The 22,618-nt window shown below is 41.5% G+C and overlaps 1 protein-coding gene across 5 annotated transcripts in view; it reads left to right on the top strand.

Annotated features, from left to right (window-relative positions):
• LOC119182453 (uncharacterized) overlaps positions 1-22,618 on the top strand; it is a 66,339-nt gene that overhangs the window by 37,871 nt on the left and 5,850 nt on the right. For 4 of the 5 annotated variants that reach the window (XM_075888881.1, XM_075888883.1, XM_075888880.1 and 1 more), the window contains 4 exons: positions 5,769-5,837; positions 16,799-17,434; positions 17,753-17,812; positions 20,648-20,978. In XM_075888881.1, the coding sequence (XP_075744996.1) occupies positions 5,769-5,837; positions 16,799-17,434; positions 17,753-17,812; positions 20,648-20,978 (1,096 nt within the window). The remainder of the gene's footprint in view (positions 1-5,768; positions 5,838-16,798; positions 17,435-17,752; positions 17,813-20,647; positions 20,979-22,618) is intronic. The other variant, XM_075888882.1, reaches the window with a different exon arrangement.

The following is a 22,618-nucleotide window of genomic DNA, read 5'->3' as shown; positions in this document are numbered from 1 at the left end:
ATTAGGATAGCTATAGATTTCATATGGCACAAACTACTTTCTGTGGCAGTGTAGAGAGAGTTATCAGGGTAAAGTTTTGCATGATGGGCCTGTCCTGTATATTTTTGTTTCGTGCATCTTGCATTATTTTACGCTAATCAATAAGCATGCATCCTGTCTGACTTGCCCACCTTTCTATCTGTCTGCTTTTGCAATGTGCATGTGTTAGTACTGAGTTCATTTTGCATTGATTCCTATTTAGGTGTAGCAGCTTGCTATGTGAAACACCTTTTGATTTAACAAAACAAAAAAGTGCATATTTTTTCTTCCCTAACTAAAGCTTATATGTGTCAACTAAGTAGTGGGATTAGACTTTGTAAGCATTGTCATGCTTCCCGTGCTCCTCCGGTGCTTTCCTGTTCAAGTCACAGAAAGTTGTCTACGACTATAATGGACTTCGAACAAGGATTTGGGTGAAGAAAACAAGGTGCATACATTCACTGGTCAAGATGTATTCCGCACGTATGCTGAATATAACATTGATAGTAACCTCGTATTAAATTGCTTTGTTGAGGGCCGCCACTGCTGTGGTTGTTTCACCCAAAAGGAAGCTTGGATCGTGTCTGCTGCCATCACAGTCAGTGCCTTGATTTATGCATGGTCTTGTGTTATACATTCATTGACTTCAAATATGTTTGCCCCGGGTTATCTAGCGTTTGTCACCTTTCTTAATGCCGAACTTGAGATTCAACTTAATCTCTCAAAGGGCACTACAGGCATAAGCTTTGCAGAACTTCCAGGAAAGGAGGCGTGTGATGCGCAAGTACTGAACATAGGCACTCATGCGAGCTGCTATAGCGTGTTCAAATGCTATGGTTGGCTATGCAACATAGTGTGCACTGGAGCTTGTGATGCCTTTGAAACTTACGTGTGGCTTAGGCAAGCAGATGCGAAGCGTGAAGTGAGCGGGATACTCATATTTCATTGTGGCTGCTTCTCAGTTGGTTCTTTATGGCCTTTTATTCTGCCTGTGTTTCTTGAGTACTGCAAGCTTTGGCCACTTCCAGCACGTTCTCTCTACTGGTTGTTCATACCCTACCACAGTCTGGACACCCTTGATAAGGGGAGACAGCATAGAGCAAAGGAACATTGGTGCCATGGGAAAGAAGCAATGATACTTTATATTTTTCCACTTACTCTTTGCTGTTCCTTCATATGCACTCGTGTCTTTGTATGAAATACAGCATATGTGTAAAATGGGGTGTAGTTCAGGCTGCCAGCAGCATTTGTGGCTTTTGTCACTACTATTATGCCTCTCCATTTTTTTATCCTTGTGAATTTAGATAGGTGCAGATGACTGAGCCCAAGTTAAGCGTTTTAATGGTGCTGGGCTTTGTGGCTGCAAAATATTGTTGCACCAGCTGCATTTTATGCTTCTGACACACAATGGCTTGCATTCCAAGCACTTGCTGAAAAATTGGCAGTGTTACTAGCACTTTTCTTATTTGCGAAGTATCTCTTAATTTCTAGCTTTGCAGTTACAGCAAAGTGTGCACTATTTATATTACTCTGTCGGGAAAGAAACGTTGAGTTTTTTTTATACCAAAATAATTGTTAGCTTTTTTAAACTGGCAAGCTTTTACAATGCTTTCAGGGTTTTAATTGCTTAAAATAATACTTTGCTGAACACCATTGTAAGAAATTATTCAGTGAGGCATTTTGGGAATGTGATTGCACCCCCTGCATACCCAGCATTTCTCTCAGCAGTGCTGTTTATGGTTACCTTGTACAACGGACAAACACTATCACAACTGCCCTAACCGGGCAGCACTCGTTGTAGCTGCCTCCTGAGAAAGATAGGTCATGCTTGAACATTATGCCCATCAGCATGTCCCAGTCTGCATCGTATATTAATTAAATAGCCCATTTGTGCATACAGCCTGTTTGATGATTGCAGCATCCAGCACTTGGATGGAATCAGTATGAGGTAGTTATACAGCGGAGGTAGCTAATTAAATGCCAGTTCTTGATGGACAGCTGCATATTTTGTTTGGCCGTGTGTGCTTGAAATAAATGAAAACCAATTGCTGTCTAAGACGGAAGTTTCTGTTTATCTACTTTGAAGCATAATTTAATATTTTGAGTGAATAAAGGTAAACTGGAAGAAGAAAAAAAGCAAGGATTGGTAGTAACAATAGAAAGCTGTGCAATGTTTTTGTGCAGCAAGCTATAGTTGAGGACACTCATGTTATTGCTTTTAAACATATTATAGTACTCTTCATTGTTGCTCACTGTGCTGTGATTTTTTGGAACTTCTTTACAAGGGTAAACTTATTATTGTTTACACTGCAAAGCCAACCACCCATATCTTACAGAATTTTTTATATGACTGTAAAATACAGAATTTTAGATGCGGAAGCATCTTATACTCGCGCCTTGTAGTGCGCCGTCCGCGCCGTCCGCACCGCTTCTCAAACATTCGACAGCTGACGCGCGCGCATGCGCCGTCGCGCCGTCGCCCACTCTTCCACCATCTGTGCATCCCTTCCTCCTCTACACACCGCGCGCGCTTCACTCCTCCACCATCTGTGCACCCTTCCTCCTCTACACACCGCGTTCGACATCTACAATTCTCCTGATTCTCCAGTGGACGCGCATGTGGCGTCGCGCTTCGAGAACATTCAACAGCTGACAGTGCATGCGCCGTCGTGCTGTATATATACTCAAGGTCGGCGCTCGCTCGCTCAGTTGCCGCTCGTCGGTTGGTTTGTATGGCGCGTCGACGTCCAAGGTCGCGGTGAAATGAATTCCAACGAATCCACAAACACAATGATCGACGTCCCTTCGACCAGCGCCGCCCTTTCGCATACGTGTGTACGTGTTCACTCATTTAACACCCCCTCCTACAACCACGTTAACCAATTTAGCCATCGACCCAAGTAAGTCGCAATTTAACACCCCATTTCACAACCTCGTTAACCAATTTAGCCATCGACCCAAGTAAGTCGCACTTTAACACCCCATTTCACAACCTCGTTAACCAATTTAGCCATCGACCCAAGTAAGTCGCACTTTAACACCCCGTTAACCAATTATATGGTCCGCATCCTCCTCGGTGTTCCCCCGAGGGAAGCTGCGGGCAATTTTTTTTATATGACTGATAAAGCTTTGTGTTGGACATGCCTCTACTTCATCATAAAAGGCGTAGAAAAAGTGTTTGTAACTGTTTGAAAAGTATACCACAAAAAGCCACATAGAAGTGGCTGGAAACATTGCCTCACAGTAAATGGTGCTTTGCTGTCTGTTTGCACTTATACTTTTATGACTTATTCTAGCAGCCTCAGTTTATCTGCTATAAACATGCTGATGCATGACTGCATATATCATTTATCAAATAAATGTAAGTCAGCTGTTGCGTAATGCTTATTTTCGATCTTCCGAGTAATATTTTTGTCTCTTAATACTTTGCTAGTATGTAGTTATTTGTGTTGCAAAGGCAGACCATTTCAAAATGTAAAATCTTGTATTGAGTCACCCTAGAATAATTGTAAATTTATAAAGTAAAATTCTTGACATTGACAAGTCTAAGTCGAGTCAATTTTTAAAAAGTCGGCATTAATGCTTTAGGTGCTGCATGCATCGAATTTTTAGCTGTTTCTTCTTCCTTTTGAAGGGTGAAAGATGTGTGTTCTCACTTCACACTATTTATTTTAAAGGTACACTTGTTTATAATGTATTCATTTTACATTTAGATATTTCATGGAGGATGTGTTTTTACAGTATTCTCATGTTAGTAAATTTGAAAATTATTACCACTTTTATCACAGTATTTTTTGTTTGTTTTTGTATGTTCACATGCTACAAAAGTGCATTGTCTTGTGTTAGGCTTTTCTAATCTACATCATAATAGGTAAAATTAGCGCCAGAATTTGTAAGAAATACATGGTGTGTTTATTAGTTGCAGACTGTTGAAACTGCTATGTTATCTTGAGAGCTTCAGTGGCAGCTTTAAGGGCAGGATCGTGTTTAGTGGCTGTTATAGCATTAATCATTTAACATGCCATAGTCTTACGATTTACATTGACAGTAATTTTGATAGGTAAGCTCCGAAGAACAGTGCAGGATTGAGTGCAAATTATTGAGAGGTAACATAATCTTTTAAAACACTTTTTCTTCCAATAACAAATATAGTCTTTACTGGAATCTGGAATTTAATATGATAATGGGCCTAGTTTTTATGTGCAAAAATATCTTGCCGTATATTTTGAGTGTATCCATCAGCCAGCTTATGATTGAAGTTTTTATTCAAGATGTTAGTGTTAGCAGCATTGGAATAGCTTTTTCTTTATCATGGGATGCTTGAATGCCTATCTTTGAAAAGATGACTGCTGGCATGCCATATTTCTGGAAAAATCATTGAGAAATTTTTATACTTTTTATGCTTTCACTATGAAGAAGTACATGGCAACTTGTGCGCTGGTGGGGCTAAAAGTTCATGGTTAATCTTCATTTGTGAGATTCTCAGCTTTGTATACATAAATTAGTGTTGTGATCTGCCCCCAATCGTGAGCATTTTCTTTCACCATTTCTAAGATTATCTTTTACTCTTACGGCATTAATTTGTTCCTGTGGCTTTCAATGGGTTGTGTGTTATGTTATAGCTGCTTATTTAAGGCAATGCATAGTCTTTTTTTTACTCTTCAGTTGACACCGAGAAAGGGCTAAAATGGCAGGGGTGGTTTGCTGCTTTTGCACACTGTCTTCTTAATAACGTGATTTACTTTTATTTAAAATGCAGTCTTTGTATGAGAGTCATCTTTTGAGAATGTGTTCGTCATCTTGTACAAAGCACAGTTTTATACCTTCGATAGCTATAGAATCTGAAATAGAGATATATATACTATTTAGATTCACATTTAAACTTAAGATAGGCTATTTTTCCGAGGATTCATTGTACTTTATTATGTGTTCTTGGCAAAGCGGGAGGCCTTTTATACTAAGGGTAAAGCAAATTACATGCCCATACATTGTTACTTTGTATTTAAGGATCAGTTTATGAGAAGACGAGCTATAAACTTCATTTTTTAATGTTTTCTCGCGTTACTTTTTATGTCGGCATCTGCTATCATGTTGTACCTTGAATATGTATTATTTTCTCTGTGCCTTCATTGTGTTGAATGCAAAGGTGGTGGTTGCTAGTAAAGGTTATTGATTACTCGGCTAATAATAAAGTTAGAATTAGAATGGCTTGTGTCTGGACTAGTTGGCGATTTTTCATGTCGGAGTGGTTGCAGCCGTGTCTTTGTTTCAAAACTAGTGTGGCACATGTTGTGAGACTTTTTTGGATTGGCACTCTCACTTTTTCTGGTTTGTGAGTGAATGATGCAGCTTTTTTAAAATGTGTCCGTTGTATACCTGTTGCTCAAAATAAGTAAACAAGAATAAAGATATTTTTCTTACAGTTTCCTTTCTCAATGGTTACTTTTTATTTTGTCGTCACAGCATCTTTCCGTTTTCACTGTAGCACACACTTATTTTGCAGCGTCACGGTCTGCCCTGGTGTGATGCAGCTGTACATAATTGTCGATTCTTATGCCTTTGCATGCGGTGGTCAAATTTTCCTGGGTGTGTGTGTGTGCCTTGTTTACCATGCTCTCCTTTTGCAAGCTTTCTTCTCTTGTCACTACTAACCCAGGAGTATTTTCTGTTTTTGCTGGAGCTTTCTCTTTCGCACTTGATGAAGTGATAACAAGGTAGTAACAGATTTCCTACTTATTCGTGTTATTCAGGAGGACAAAGGAGCTGGAAAATTGGGTCCCCGATATCAGGTGTCTGGGGCAGAAAATTGGCTGCCAAAGGTAAACAACTGTTTAAAAAAGAAATCTGCGTTTGGCTTGGCTGACTTTCATACTTGCGTTAGACATACCTTTTACACTTTTTTTGCCGTTTAGGCAAGGCAGGGTCGCAGGGGTGGCGTCAGAATATTTTCACCGGGGGTTAGGCTCAGGTTATCAGGACAATAAAATCTCTTCGGGTAAAGGGAGGAAGGGAAGGCAGAAAAGTTGCACTTAATTGTTGACTGTCTTTGGTTCAGCGGTTTGAAGAGGAGGACTGCTCCCTCCCTTTTCCATGTTTTCTGCTGGCGCCGCCCCTGACTGGAGGTTTAACCGAGCGCTACATAGAAGTGTCCTGGTTTCAGGCAATTATGCTTGACTACATGTACACGTTTTGTGCAGATGCTTTCTTCTACTATCATTATCGTAGTCCAGTTGCCAATAAAATCCCAACTAATGTGATTTTCTAGAGATAGAGCTTTTTTTTCCCCATCTACAGTCGGGCGTAGTTGATGCTAGCATGTGGCATGGTCTGTTTGTTGGATTGGGTCAAATCTGATTTCCCTACAGTTTGTTTTCTGGCCACATTAATGTGATATTATTGGTTGCAGTCACAATCACTGATAATGTTCATTTGTGTGGCTTGCATTTCACTAACATCCTTGAGTTTTTGGTGCTGTGGAGACTTTAACGATTTTGGTATAATATGCATGCTTATATGGATGTTCCATGCCACTCTGCACGTCTTTTGGCCTTTTTGTTTTTCTTTGGTTCTGGTGGTTTTTTTTCTAGCCTACAGTAGGCCTTGAACAGTCACTTTTTGAAGAAAATGTTGTTTTTCATGACATTTAGGTATCTGTAAAGCCCCTGGACAATATTTTGGGGCACAATACAAATCTGGATAATCATCTCCAGGCCTGTACATAGAGTGGTGTTACTCTTATTGGCAGAGCTTAAAATGGAACTGCAGTATGTTTTGAACATAGTAAAAAAACTTTGTTGATGTGTAGTCAGGCTCCCACGAACATAAGTATAGTGTCGCATTTTATTCATTGGGGAACTTGCAATCTTGTGTTCAAAACTTTTAATAACTCGCTTTCTTTCTGGCAGTGTTGTTTGCAATTGTGCAGCCAAATCATAGCGATTGTGCTTACAGGCATTGGCTGGTCTCATGAATGGCGCACCGGTGGACTATCTTTCGGGTCACGTGCCTCATTGGCGCATTTTCTTTAAAGAGCACATCGGTGAAAACTCGGCTCACCGTCCCTAGCAGGAGAGTCTTACGACCCGAGCAGAAATGTCATGTGATGCAATTGGTAGAGTGGGACATCGCTGTGAACTCTGGTTCTGGCAATAGGGATTCCAGCAAAATAGTAAGAACCGCAAAGTAGCGCGGCATAGGTTGCCGGCTTTTCAACAACAGGGGCCAACCACTACATGGTAAAACAGCGAAATTAATGCAGTGCCAGGCAGAACGTTTCCCTCTCATTCAAATTTTTGCTGTAGTATGACTTTATTCATGACATTTCTTCCCGGGTCGTGCGCCTCTCCTGCATGTAACGGCAACTGGAAGTGCCACTGGTGCACTCTTTAGGGTATGGAAACACACGGTATCATGTAGATTATGGTGTGTCACCATATGCCAACATCATGAACGCCTAAAACAAGAGGTTAGTAGCCAATAGGGTAAAAGAAAAAAAGAGAAAATGTTCTAGGTTATAATGTACAGTAACTGTAACCGTAAATGTAACTTTAGGGTGGCCTATATTGCCAATCGGATGTATGCACTAAGGGACAAAGAAAGTAAAATAACTACCAATATGGATAGAATAGTTAAAATAGCGGAGGAGTTTTACAGAGATCTGTACAGTAGCCGGGACAACCACGACCTTAATACTCTAAGAACTAGCAGTAACCCAGATGACACCCCACCAGTAATGATAGAAGAAGTCAGAAAAGCTTTGGAGAGCATGCAAAGAGGCAAAGCTGCTGGTGAGGATCAGGTAACATCAGATCTGCTGAAAGATGGAGGACAGATTGTGTTAGAAAAACTAGCCACCCTGTTTACGAGGTGTCTCCTGACGGGAAGGGTACCAGAGTCTTGGAAGAACGCTAACATCATCTTAATACATAAGAAAGGAGATGACAAGGACTTGAAGAATTACAGGCCGATCAGCTTGCTCTCTTTAGTATACAAGCTATTTACAAAGGTAATTGCTAACAGAGTTAAGAAAACATTAGATTTCAATCAACCAAAGGAACAAGTAGGATTTCGAACAGGCTACCTAACAATCGACCACATTCATACTATCAATCAGGTAATAGAGAAATGCTCAGAATATAGCCAACCACTATACATGGCCTTCATAGATTACGAGAAGGCGTTTGATTCAGTAGAAATATCGGCAGTCATGCAGACACTGCGGAATCAGGGCATCGATGAAGTATATATAAACATCCTGGAAGAAATCTACAGGGGATCAACTGCTACCATAGAGTGCTTCATAAAGAAAGCAACAGAATACCAATCAAGAGGGGTGTAAGGCAGGGAGACACAATCTCCCCAATGCTATTTACTGCATGCTTCAGGACGTTTTCAGAAGCCTAGAATGGGAACAGTCAGGGATAAGAGTTAATGGAAAGTACCTTAGTAACCTGCGCTTCACCGATGACATTGCATTGCTGAGTAACTCAGGGGACGAATTGCAACTCATGATTACGGAGTTAGACAAGGAAAGCAGAAAGGTAGGTCTTAAAATTAATCTGCTAAAAATGAAAGTAATGTACAACAACCACAGAAGGGAGCAGCGTTTCGAGATAGGTAATAGTGCACTTCAAGTTGTAAAAGACTATGTCTACTTAGGGCAGGTAATAGCCGCGGAGCCGAACCACGAGATTGAAGTAACTAGAAGAATAAGAATGGGGTGGAGCACATTTGGCAAGCACTCTCAAATCACGACAGGTAGATTGCCACTATTCCTCAAGAGGAAGGTATATAACAGCTGTATCTTGCCGGTACTTAGCTATGGAGCAGAAGCCTGGAGACTTACAAAGAGGGTTCAGCTTAAATTGAGGACGACGCAGCGAGCAACGGAAAGAAAGATGGTAGGTGTACCCTTAAGAGACAAGAAGGGATTAGGGAACAAACGGGGGTTAAAAGTATAGTTTAAATCAAGAAGAGGAAATGGACATGGGCCGGGCATGTAGCGCGTAGACAGGATAACCGCTGGTCATTGAGGGTAACTGACTGGATTCTTAGAGAAGGCAAGCGGGTTAGGGGGAGACGGAAGGTTAGGTGGGCAGATGAGATTAAGAAGTTTGCAGGTATAAACTGGCAGCAGCAAGCACAGGACCGGGTTAACTGGCGGAACATGGGAGAGGCCTTTGTCCTGCAGTGGACGTAGTCAGGCTGATGATGATGATGATGATGATGATGATATTGCCATTTTCTCCCAGGTAGTATCCAGTGTACAGTACTCACAGATGTAAACAGGACAATTACTGGCTAAGTAGTGCACATAGTGCTTGCATTTTTAGGTCATGTTAGAGTAATTCTGACTCGGACGCATAGGTCACCTCCATCGTTTTCTTTAGAAACCAGATTTGTCACGACATAGCGTGGCTATCTCGAAAAATTGCGCATACCGTTTTTACTGTATTGGTGGACGTTGTGTGTTAGCATTGCTTAAACTTCACTGATGAAAAAAAATTGCATTGAGATGTTCATGAGGGGGTATAGTCCACCAGCAGAGCCATTCTGCGATAACCTTATATGATGCTTGTGGGCCCCTCTATACTATGTTTCATACGTCAGGTGCAATAGTGCATAAGCTGTGCGTGAAGTTTGGCAAGCAAATTGTGTGTGTGTCTCGTGCTCGGCTTTCATCGTGTTTCAACGAGCCAGCATGGGATGTACCGTGGCGGGCGGCAATTGCAATACCGGAAAACGAGACAAAAGAGCTGCCAGGCAGTCCAGAGCGTTTATTGATAGCCATATAATTGGATTTACTCGTATCTGAGGTACAAAGCATCTTCGTTTGTTACTGGGCCTAAAGGCATAAAGGAATCATATTATGGGTGGTAAAAGCATTAGACCATTTCTCGCTGTGGATGCATCTACTGCAAAAAGGCACTCTAACCTCCATAGCATTGCACCTGATGTGTGAAATGAAGGATAATGTTGCATCATCCGAGCTTTGAAATGTAGTAGTAATTGCTTGGTCAATACGATGAGCAAAAAGCATAACCTGAAGGAAGCACTTACAACAGATTGCGCTGGTTTGTTGTTAACTTTTTGCTCTTGTGTTTATTTTTTTTTTTGCAACTTATTCATTATTTTACATGAACTCACCCACACCAAGCTCCAGCTGCTTTAGTAGTAATCGGCTTATGGCCGCTTTATGTATGAGCATTGGAGGCAGTTATTTGCCCCCAGTAAAATAGTGCAGTCCTAGTGATGAATTCAGTGGCATCTACAAACACTGCGGGTTACTGTACACACTATAGCAGGGCTCTCAAACTCAGCTCTTCTAGCAGGCCTCAGTCAGGAAATCTTGTCTCAAAGGGGCCGGGGCAGTCAAAACGGTTGAAGAGAAAGGGGACATAGAGAAAACTTCACCTAACATTGCTGGAAAGGACAAATTTTTCATATCCGATATGCAGATAATTTCTGAATAGGATGTGGCATCGGTATTTGAGATACATATCAATACTGATCTCCAGAATGTCTGAAAGGTGATGCTGTGTGATGATGCTGTGGGCCGCAGGCTAAACATCCACAACACGTTCAAGACCCCTGCATGATAGTCGTAAATGAGAGCAACTATAGTTGCACGAAGTTTTGTCCAGTATTTTGTGCGTATTTCTCATTATGGATTTTTTTGAGCCACAGCTGGTCATTGCATTCTGTACAGTTAATTTTAAATGGTGTGGCCATATCTGCTGACCGAAGCTTGCTTAATTATGAAACTTGAGCGATTCAGGTAAGTTACGGTCTAGGGGAGATAGATGGCACTGGCGCAAGGTGATGCTACATCAATTTGAGGTGGCAGAACACAGAGCATGGTCTTGTCCTAGTGACGAACTTGAATGACACACCTTGGGGTAGTTAGTAGTTTATCGTGAAGCAAATACAGCGCACACCTTATGAAGGTGAACAGAAGGAACACGGGGCATAGGCGCTTTGCCTGGTGTTCAAATGGGCCATAATATACAGTACACTCGGAGACATGAAGACAAGCGCTTGTCTTCATACGTCCCTTGTTGATGTCTCCGAGTGCACTGAAAGCTATTATGGATCTTCACCGACAAGCCTGGTCGAAAACCTTGTTGCAGTTCATATTGGCCACTGGCATGGTGGCTGGTTCTGAACATATTGCTCTGCAACATGATCAAATGGGAACGAAAATGCTACATAAGGCTCTGACAGCATTTAGGAGAGGTCAAGATTGCGTGATTACTACATGGTCTACACAGGATAGCATCAAGGGAAGTTAGAGGCTTGAAGAGGTGAGAAGAATCCTTGGACAGGGGATGTTGGTAGAGCCAAAATTTTGCAAGTTTACTAGTCTTCAACTAGGAATCAACTGCCTTGATGCTGATGTCTTTAGTTACTGTATAAATGAAGTTTGATGATTTGCCTTGAACTTCGGTGAACTGCCTTAACTTCCACGCTTGCTGAAGACAATTCCACTTGTTGAAACTGTTGTTGTTGCTCTAGAAAGACCCTGTTAAGGATTTTTTATGGTGCACACATAAAATGTGTGAATTGAAATAGCATTCAATGAGTGTGAGAACATAAATATAAGGGTTCCAAACTTATTGTAACTGGCAGCTCATGCTTAACAGTGCAGCGCTAGGTATATAAAACAGTGCATAAAAACCCGGGCAAAAGTGTGACAATATCAACCAAAGTGCGACAATACATTTTACTTTTTTTTTGTACTTTAAGATGAATCCAAATGGACTGGCCCTATTTGCCATATTGCTGCTAATGCAGTGTATCTTATTCTGGGGCACAGTACCGGCAGTAGCACCCAATATCATTGCCTAACAGCTAAAGTGTTGCACTGCTTGGCTTGATAATGCGAGTTAGATGTATGGCCATGGCATCTGCATTTTAATGGTGATGAAATGCAAAGCCACCCATGCACTTTAATACACGTGTAATTTAACCCCAGGTGGTCAAACTTGTCTAGTTATCCACGACAGCTTTTCTCACATCATGGTTCTGGCACTGAAAGCCCCAGAAGTTTTAATGATTATTCTAAAACAAATTCTAGCAGTTGCAAGGAGACATGCAAGCACCACTTCTTGTCTTGTGCCTTGCTATTTTTTTCCTGCCTGTTAAGGCAGGAGAGGAACCTGTAAACATATGCTTACAAGCAGTGCTGCATTCTCGGATATTTGTAACTGAAAAGGTTGTTCTATGTATTCTTTATAGATTGAAAATTAACATTTTTGCCACTATAAATATTATCCAAGCACACATTGCAGCACAGCAAATCGTAGAAAACTCCAAATACTGTTTCCAAGCACTACGTATGCTGCAAAACTTGAAAAGAAATTTTTGGTAATGTGGCCAGTCGAAGAAAAAAAATTGGGATGAAAGTGTAAAGAAAGTCTAGGAGTGGCATCAGAAAATATAAAGGCTCAGTATACTGCCATTCTTTTATAAAGAATGAAGCTGTTACAGAAAGACTGTAAACTAGGAATTCCTTCACTGCTCTTGCCGTGTAATGAAACATTCTCCTGTTTTTATGAGGAACATGGCCCAAACATTTATTTTTAACTCGTCTTTGTGAATGATATTTGATTTCTTTTGGAATATCTGTAGGGTGTGCTCTTACTGGTAGGAAAGTTGATAAAAGTAGGGGGTCCAGCAATGTTCTAGTGTCGAATGCAGTTCTTATAAGCTTCGTGTAGTGCCCACCCTACTGTGCGAGAACAAACACATGTACGAATTATTTTTTATCTCGTACAATAACCGAATGGAATTGTATAATTGGATCGACACCATAATGCTGATTATTATTAATTTGTATAGCATTTCACCAAACATATTGACTATTTCTGTATTAGTGTCCTTGTTTTGTTTGTTCTTTCTTTTTTAACATGTTCACTCTTGTACCATTTTATTACCCTCCCTGCTTGGACTATGTGCCTGCAGCATTTGATAAATAAATAAATAAAATTTAACATAGGGCACAGGGATAACGTACACACAGGACAAGTGTAATAGCTACATTTTGTCATGAAATGCATCCCCATGTGCATATGCAGTCGTGTAGGTACATGCAGATGGACGTCCATAATGTGATCATAGCAGCCGTCCAGTATGGCAGATTATGAAGAATTCAGATTTATAACCATCATTCCAAAGACTTTTTTTTTGTTGCACAGTGCAACAGATGTGTGTCTGATACAGTTGCTCTCTTTATTTCTGTGTCTCTGGCAAGTGAAATCGCACTCCTGCCCAGAATTCAAATACTAGTCAGCATCGTCTCAGGGGCACAGTTTTTACAGTTGACAGGTAAATGAAAATAATTATTATTAGCATACTGGTAGTGTTTCCCATACTCGATCGTTGCTGCAGTGACCTGTTTGTCCAATTTAAATCTTTTCTACAGTTTGGTGAGACTTCTGCAGTTTTACCTATGCTCAACTTGGGCATCTTTTGAGCTGTCTTGATTAAGTCAATTATTCTCTGTGAAGATAGTGAGTGAAGCTTTCGAAGTTGTACTTGAATATTTGTAAACTAGCACGTGAAAAGCAGGTGCCTCATGGCTAATGAGCTGCATATTTCTGAGTGGACTTTCTTTACAACACGGTGGCATGTGCCATTGTCATAAGAATGACTCTTGCTCCCACACTTACAGCAAGTATCTCCGTACGCTCAGATTTTACAAGAAAAAATGAAACTCCTGGAATGTAGCTAAATAATGCCAGGTCTATAAGTTGGATGTGTGGCAGACCTTCAGAAATGTTCTTTTGAGGAATAAACTCACCAGCTCTCAAAACCAAGAACCACCAGTGAACAGCCAGCATCGCTGTTGTGCTACTATCACTGCTCAGCATTGTCAGATGGTTGAGTGGGCAACACTATTTGATGCTTTACTTGCTGGCTGTCCTCTTGCGCATAAAAATGAATGGTTATTTTATCGTAATAAAGTGACATGCTTACTTTTTAAATGAAGCAGAACGTGACTGTTGCACTTTTGTCCAATAAATGTTTGTGAATAAACCTCTAAAAGATCTGAATTATGCAGTAGCAATAAAATGTAAACCTACTCTAAGTAGTCTAGTGATTAGAATAACCACTGAGTGGTCATGAAAGTACTAGCATGAATAGTCGCTGCACAGATGCGAAAGCCGTGGGTTTTAAAGGGGTTCTGCATGCAACCCTTCTTTAAGCAACCATCTAATGTCTTCACTAAAAGAGTTTTCGCCTTGTGAATCAACCTCCACAAAATTTTTTTTAGAATCCGTTAAGTATGAGTAGAGATGGAAATTTGTAGCCAAGAAAGGGAAAGAAGACAACGACCCTTCCTAGCTTTCTGGTTAGCCGGTGGGGTTGGCGTTGGTCCCGGTTCGAACTCTGGACCAGGACGAATTTTTTGGCGACTTAGAGGCCTGAGCGGGTTTCCGTGTGGCTTCATGCTACAAACGGATGGTTGTGCTCTTTCTCTTTCTCAACCCTTCCACCTACTCGCGGGCTTCCGCAGACTCATTTGCAATAAATTTAGCTCGAGCACACCATGCTCAGATCACCATGTGCTGACACTTGACCTGGGACGTAGTGATCTAGAGCCTGTAGCGTCATTTGTGGAGAAAGGAGAAAGCGATTTCTAGCCGGCTTTAAAGGTAATGGTGAATTCCAGGGTTTGTGCTGTGCCAGAATGCTTGGCTTGCATGATCTCGGCATCGACTGCTGGTCGACAACGTTCTTCTGACCCTGCTGAAAAAGTGCTGCAGGGCTTTATTAACCTTGCTTGGGTCTCTTGTTCACATAAATGTATAAATTATATGATAATAAATAAACAACAATAAATATACATAACAAAGTTTTGCAGAATGGGTGCTGTAGGGAAGCTGTGCACTGATTGGCAAGTGTTATTATTTCAGGTGTTTGAAGACAAGTATAAAATGGTAATGACTTAAAACCTAAAATGCAGAATAATTATCAGAAGGCCAATCATGATTGCACTTAACACTAAGGTAATGCTGAATATTAGGCTTGTTCGAATGGCGAATTTTAGGTTTGAAGCTAATTTGAAGTGAATGTGGTGATTTTGGTCCAATAATCTCAAATTGAATTCGAATATAATATGTATCACATGTTATGAAAAAAAATTGGTATATTTGTCATGACCCAACTAAGCTGTACAATATTTTTTAAAAGTTAAAAGACTACCTGTGCAAATGCCTTTTTTTTTTTTGGTTTGAAGGAAGTGGAAACAATATTGATTATAAGCAGAATTTGACTTTCAGGATAATGGAAGTGATAACCTGTAAAATATGTTTTAAAGTTTACTTTGCCTAGAGCATTTAAGCTGGTATGACAAACTTTTAAACATAAAAATCTTAAATGTGACGAATCGATGAGAGGGTATTGCGCTCATTTCACCCTAAGAAGAAGCTTCGCCGCAGTGCAGATTTCTCCTGGATAGTAGTTTTCATGGCTTAGCACCACTTCAATGCACTAAAACCACTTTTACAGGGGGTTACATGCGAATTAATATACAGCTTAATAAGTGCTTTCACGGCTTAGCAGCCCTTTACTGCAGTAAAACCACTTTCACAGAGAGTTACATGCGGGCTATTATACCTCTATTCGTTTATTTCTAATACTTCAAAGCTTTCAATAACTTTTTATTCAAATTGTAGTAATACAGTAATATTCGTTCAAATGTTCGAAGCTTGCGAGTATTCGCACAAGCCTACTGAATATCCTAGAAAATGGAGCATTCACGATTGGCAGCCAATCTATGAAGTTGGTGCTCGAATATGCATACCTAGGTCAGTTACTGGGGAGCATACTCGTGTAAAGGAAATTCACACACACAAAAAAAAACGATGGGTTGTGGCGCATACGGCAGGCATCCCCGTATCGTGGTATTCATATGCGGCTGCCTGCAGATGAGAAGTTCGCAATCGGAGCATATTGCCAGCTGTGAAACGTGGGGTGAAACAGGTGCCAGGATTTTTTTTATTGTCTGCTCACATACTGCATCAATGAGACATGGAGCAGTGCAAGCTTTGCTTAAAAATGTTTTCCATGGTGACATCATAGTCTCACGAAGTGCATTCAGTGTGCTGCTCACTGTTAGTGTGCCAGCAGTAGTTTTATGACATCATTTCTCTTGCTTTGCAAATGGGCAAAGTAAGCTTGAATTGCATGTATTCACAGCGATAGCAGAAGTCTTGTAGATTGTCTGTGTGACCTTACAAACACTGCTGAGGGGAGAGGATACCACCGTTAACTACCGATGAGTCCAATTTAATGATGAGTCTCACCGATGAGTCCCACCGATGAGTCCCACCGATGAGTCCCACCGATGAGTCCCACCGATGAGTCCTACCGATGAGTCCTACCGATGAGTCCCACCACTCGCTACTCGTCACTGAGAGCCCTATGTATATTTTTCAAGGGTTCTGTCATTGTTATTCAAGCCACTCAGGAGGTGGCTTGAAATCGAATTTTCTAATTGACCCTAGAAATGTTATATATTTGCTCCTAAACCGGAGAAGTGTGGACCACATGATATTATTATATGGCATTTTATTCAATGCTGTATTCCTCTGGTTGGAGCAGAGAAGTAGGATAATATGCAAGGAGCCTGCTCCCCCCCCCGTGTGTGTGTGTGTGTATAGAATTTCAACCTTTCCTAGACAGAAATTTCAGCTGTGCTAATGCATTGTAGACCTAGCTGCCATAATCATATACTTAGCTGTGTTGACTCTCTCTATGCTTTTTTTGTCTAAAGGTTGTTGATGTGGAGTCAAGTGATGGTTTGAGACCCATTGCCAACAGTGCCAAGAATCCAGTGCCTGCCGCGCAAGTCTTGGCACCTCCCAATGGCTTGGCCCTTCAGCAGGCTGCCAAAGCGAGCCCAGAAGTCTCCCAAGCCAAGGGCAAGATGTCTTCCACGCCGGGAAGTGCTGTTCCGGATGCCATCCTGTCACCTCTTCAGCAGGAAGGCAAGGCCAATCATGGAAACAATGAACTGTCTGGGTTGCCAAAAAACCAAGGCCAGCAGCCAGTTGGCCAGAAACCTCCAGTTGTGTCACAGCCAGGAGTACCCCAAGTTGCTTTGCAGCCTTCAGCTCAAGTAGAGTCTTCGCAGAGGCCACCTGCTCAGCCTTTGGCACGGCCTGTCCCGCAGCCTGCAGTCCAGGAAGAGCAGAACTTTCTGCATAAGCCTCTGCAGCAGCCGGCACTGCTCGGAGTAAATGCAGATCCCCTGTCCCAGATCAAGAGTCAGCTTTCACAGCTGAATGTGGACCAGCCTGCTGCCGCGGAGCATGGTTTCAAGCCTGGTGAACAACCTCCTATTGGAAACCAGGCACCTCCAGTCTTGCCAGCTCCCAGCATTGTAAAATCACCGCCACCAGCAGCCGGGGTATAAATTTTGCTTATACATTAATAGTTATTCACTTGTGCATTTTAACAGCCATCTGATTCCTCAATTGGAACATCAGCTTGGTTTCTAACAAGTGTCTATCGTTGACCTCAAGAATTTTTGTGTTGCACAGATTTGTTTCGGCATTAATGCACATTGTTTACGAGTTCAGTCAGGTAAACTGTAGAAGCAGTAAATCTCTTTTTAATCTTCACTTATCAGCAGTGTAATGTGTACTGTATGTTGAAGGCTTTCTTTCTTACAGGCTATGCCATCTCTTTGTCATCAGCAGCATAATTACTATTCTTTTATCTTCAGGTGGGTGCCAAGAACCAGGGTATTGCACAACCTGGTTTGCCTGATAGCTTAAGAGAACTTGTAAGTACACTATTGCTCGAAGTTGGGTTGACAAATTTCTGAATATCAACATATAGACCTTAAAGGACCATCTTGGTAATGCACAGTGCTTTAGACAGTAATCCATGTTCAGTGTCGCTTTTGTTGGCTCATGTATTTGTGTGCTGTTTCTCAGTATAACATCACAAAATAGCTCATGATCAGGTTAACTGAGTGTTATGGGCAGAAACAGCGCACAAACTCACGGGACGAAGAGAAGAGACACAAACAAACGCTGGCAACTTTTTTTTTCTTTCAAAGACTCAGCAAGAGATAGTAACCGCATGCTTTTCTTTTACCTCTTGCTGAGTCTTTGAAAGAAAAAAAGTTGACAGTGCTTGTTTGTGTCTCTTCTCTTTGTCCCGTGAGTTTGTGCGCTGTTTCTGCTCATAGTGTATCACTAACTAGCCCAACTTTCAGTCTTAACTGGGCATACCAAATTCATTTGAAGCAGTGGTTAAATGTTAAAAGAAACACTTGAGCATATGATGCTTGCCGATCTGCACTGTTAATCAGTAGCTGCAATAAGTTTGGCACAGATTGATGGCTGCTGATTGGTGATGTTCGTCAAATCAAACCAAAGCAGATCACTTGCATGTTTCTCACTTTTGCTGGGGACTTGTGTATGTGGCTGAATAGTCCTGTTGATTGTTTTCAACAGCCTCCATGTTGATTGTAGTGATGGTTGGCTAGCATTCTGCATGAGGTGTGTGCGTGTGTGCCATAATATTCAGAGTAAGCATTCCCTCCAATTTCATGCTTAATATCAAATTTACACACCATTTCGGAAAAGTGTTCCCTCTTTACTTTGTACCCTCACATACATTATAACTAGCCAACATCGTGTCCATGCTAGAATCCAGTCCAGCTGAACAGCCTAATTTCTAAGCACTTGCACCTGAAAATTGTCATGTAAATTTGATTTTATTTTCTTTCCGCATTTTGATTGCTGCCTGAAAATTTTCTGAATCCCGCAATCAATAGCGTGGCCTTTGTAGTCTGGATTTGCAATTTGAACAGGGTAGCCGCAACATTTGTTGTGACCCATTTTTGTGAGTTATGTCCGAGAGCTGGAAAACGTTTGAGGAAGTCCTCAAGTATTCCGTCTTAATTTTTTTTATCAAGAGAACTTTGTCACTGTCATGTTGAATTTGGGGACAGTTCCAAGAAACCATCCTCCTCCATTTTGCTGGTAATATTCACTTGCTGAGGCTGGGGAAGGAGGGTGGGGGGGCCTGCCGGGAATTTTATGTGTGTAAAATTTCCAGCAATTTCACATGTGCATAGGCACCGGATAGATAAGCATTTGCTAAACTACTGCACGATTTTAAATAACAGTGGTAGAATACCCGTGGGCTAATACTTCATAGAATAGGCTCGTTGTCATCATTTTAAGTGTCAACTAACAAAAGCAGTTGTTACACGAGTGACAAGTCCACATGTCAGAACATTGGTTTCACTGACATATGAAATTTCGTAAGGTTGACAATTGGGTTGGGCTAGTTGACGAGGTTTCATTACAGTTAAAGCAGTACATACAACATGGACGAAGAAAGGAGTCACTACAAGCACTTACTCACAACTTAAGTGTTTATTATTAGAACCATAAAGAGAAACATGAAAAGGAGTGAACTCTAATGGACTGTGCAGTCACTGCTACGTAGAAAATTTGTGTGAACTTGCAAAAAGGCAAGAAAATAAAAAGTTTACTAAAAAACAAATATAACGTCCTAAAATCGGAGTTTTTGCACATAGGTAGGTATGACTACATATCGTCGAAAACCTTCAAAATTCCAAACCACTAGGTATGTACCTACTGTGAGTTCGCTCAGCGATAATGCCACTGCAGGATAGCTTTCACCAGCATTGCTAATGCAGAGGATTCCATGATTTCATGTGCTGTGTCATCCCTGTGTTTATACGTGATTGTTCGCTAATGAAAAATAGGTGTGCACTTGCAATGCTTGGAGTGGGCAGATCACAGCAAGCCATAATTGGCATTCAGAGTATTCCTATGTTCTCTAACTAGGTGTCTTGCTCTGCCGCTGTGGTCTAGTGGCTAAGGTACTTGGCTACTGACCCGCAAGTCGCGCAATCGAATCCCGGCTGCGGCGGCTGCATTTTTGATGGAGGTGAAAACGCTGTAGGCCTGTGTGCTCAGATTTGGGTGGACGTTAAAGAACCCAAGGTGGTCGAAATTTCCAGAGCCCTCCACTACGGCATCTCTCATAATCTTATGGTGATTTTGGGACATTCAGCTGCACCTATTAATCAACCTATCCAGGTGTTTACCGTGCGGTCTGCCCTATGTATACAAGCCCGCAGGCCCTTTTGCAAGTTGGTAGAATTTCTATGTGGCAGCGACTGCACAGTTTGACATCACTTTTTTTCATATTTCTTTATGCTTTCTCTAATAAACCTTTCAGTTCGAGTAAATGCTCATGTGTCTTCTTTCTTCATCCATGTTGCTTGCACTGCTTTAACTATAATGAACGATCCCGACTGCGGTGGTCACATTTTCAATGGAGGCAAGATGCTATAGCCCCGTCTACTGTTCAGCGTAAGTACACATAAAAAAAAAAAACACTGAATAGTTGAAATTTCCGGAGCTCTCCACTATTGCATGCCTCAAAATTATATTGTGGTTTCGGCACATAAAACCCTAGTTATCATTACTATTATTAATCATTGCAAAACCACTGTTAACCTCTTCAAGTCTTATATTCGGTGTTACTAATTTGTGTTTGAATTGATGGGAAGTTATTCTCCCGGAGTCCTTACGTATCCTGGTTGTATGACACAATACATCATTGACAGCCGGACAATATGGCTGGCCTGGAAAAGAAGCCAGCAGGTGACAGGCCTGCGCCAGCCAAGGCTGCAGGTTCTCGAGGAGGAGCAGGAGGCATAGCTGGGGCTTTCAAGAAAGCTGCAGATGGCATGGGCTTTGAGGAAGGAAACGAAATGGAGCTTGGTGCAGAGAAGGTGCTGTCGAACAAAGGGCTGAACAATGGTGATGATTTGCTGATCGCTGGTCAAGCTGGAAAGGCATCACGAGTTAAGCTGGCCCGCCCCAACCAGCCGCAGCAGCAACTGGCTGCGGGAGGAATTGGAGGTGGTGAAGATGACATGGACTATGGCAATGCTGGTAAGTTTGTCTTCTGAGCCCTTGCAGAAATTTCCCACTGACATTGGGAGAAATGCTCGCTGTTTGACTGGCTTCTCTAAAGTGCAAAATCAATTGCAAGGCTTCTTTTCAGGCAATCCAAAGTGAAGGTGGGAGCCAACAGATCGAAACTCAACACGCCGTAGAGGGTGTATGAATGGGAATTTCAGACAGGCTGGTTGTCATTTCGATTGTTGAACCTATTTTGGTCAAAGGCACCTTGTTGTCTTGGGCGTGTTAGCTTTAAAGAGGGTTAGTCATTGACGATGATTCATGCAATATCGCTGTCGGTGACTACAATCTGTCAAACAATAATATGAAAAGGAAATTCCTCTTCATACAGCCTCTATTGCATATTCCCCTCGGTCAGCGTGTTCTAAAGTGATGAAAATGTATTAAATAATTGGAGCTATTGTTCATTTCTTTAAATAGTAAGAGTAAAGAGAAAAAAATGTGCCAGTGTATAGGTCATGTAGCATGTGGTAAGTTTTTGTTATAAAAGTGAAAAAAAAAAAGAGAAAAAAGGGACAGGATGGCAGGTGACGTTTGCGTGAAAACAAAAAGAAAGGAAAAGGAGCTCAAGCAGTAAGCAAAGTTGGTAGCCCCAGCTCTGTGTGCTCCTGGTCTGTATTTCTCAGGAATATTTCTTATAGTGTGTAATGTGTCACCCATGGGCCAGCTGATTGTTAGGTTGGCATGTCAGGACACTTTAATCAACTGAGGTCCTGTTTAATGCACTGCTAGTCATGGTAGCTGAGTTATGGTTGCATGTTGTCAAGTACAAGGTTCATTTTACCCATGGTGGCATCATATTGATAAACTTGTTGTCAAAATAATACCACCATGGGCAAAAAAACATTGTTGTCAAAATGAGGCAGTCAAATCAGACTGAAAGGCAAAAATTGCAATATGCAGTATAATATCGTTGATACATTTTTCATGATAATTAAAAAGTAAAACATGCAAATATAGCATTAATTAAACTGGTTAAAAAAAAGAGAAGGAAACCACGTAAACTTCGTCAGCAACTCAATTTTATTGAGCAACATTGAAGTAGCGTGTCCATTTGTGCCGTACTTTTTTCTGTTCAAAGTCTAGAAGTAAATTAGCCTGAAAAGTGCAGTTTGCTTACTCAGCTCTGCATTTGTGACAAAGCTACAAAGTGTATCTACATGTTTGAGTGCGTCGTTTGCTGTCGAACACTGGTTGCCATGTCTCTCTGGCTTCTAATGTATTGTCGTCATTGCTTGAGCTAGTATACCAAAGAGTGAACGTAGCGTTTCTATATATTGATGCGGACCAGAGCCTCACCTGGCGCATTCCCGCTGACATGGGTTGCCGAGATGTCAGGGTTATGCCAGACCTGGACTCCTGTGATAGCTTGGAGAAACTCCGGGTGGAGGAAACGATGTTGATAAGTTGGGGAAACGAAAAACAGATTTACTGGCAGTTTGATGTCACAACATAGCAGGCTAGATTTCAGCAAACCACAAGTGTGGTGGATGAATCGTTGAACCATGGCTCAAAGCGACCTCCTGCACTTTGCAGCGTTGTTTTAAGCTGTGTCAGGCTCCTCCTCTTTGATTGAAACACCAATCACACACATGACACCACCCACAGTG

Source organism: Rhipicephalus microplus, chromosome 3, assembly GCF_043290135.1.
Source record: "Rhipicephalus microplus isolate Deutch F79 chromosome 3, USDA_Rmic, whole genome shotgun sequence".
NCBI classification, from domain to species: Eukaryota; Metazoa; Arthropoda; class Arachnida; order Ixodida; family Ixodidae; genus Rhipicephalus; species Rhipicephalus microplus.
The sequence above is the reverse complement of the archived record's forward strand: the minus strand, read 5'-3'. Positions and strand labels throughout refer to the sequence as shown.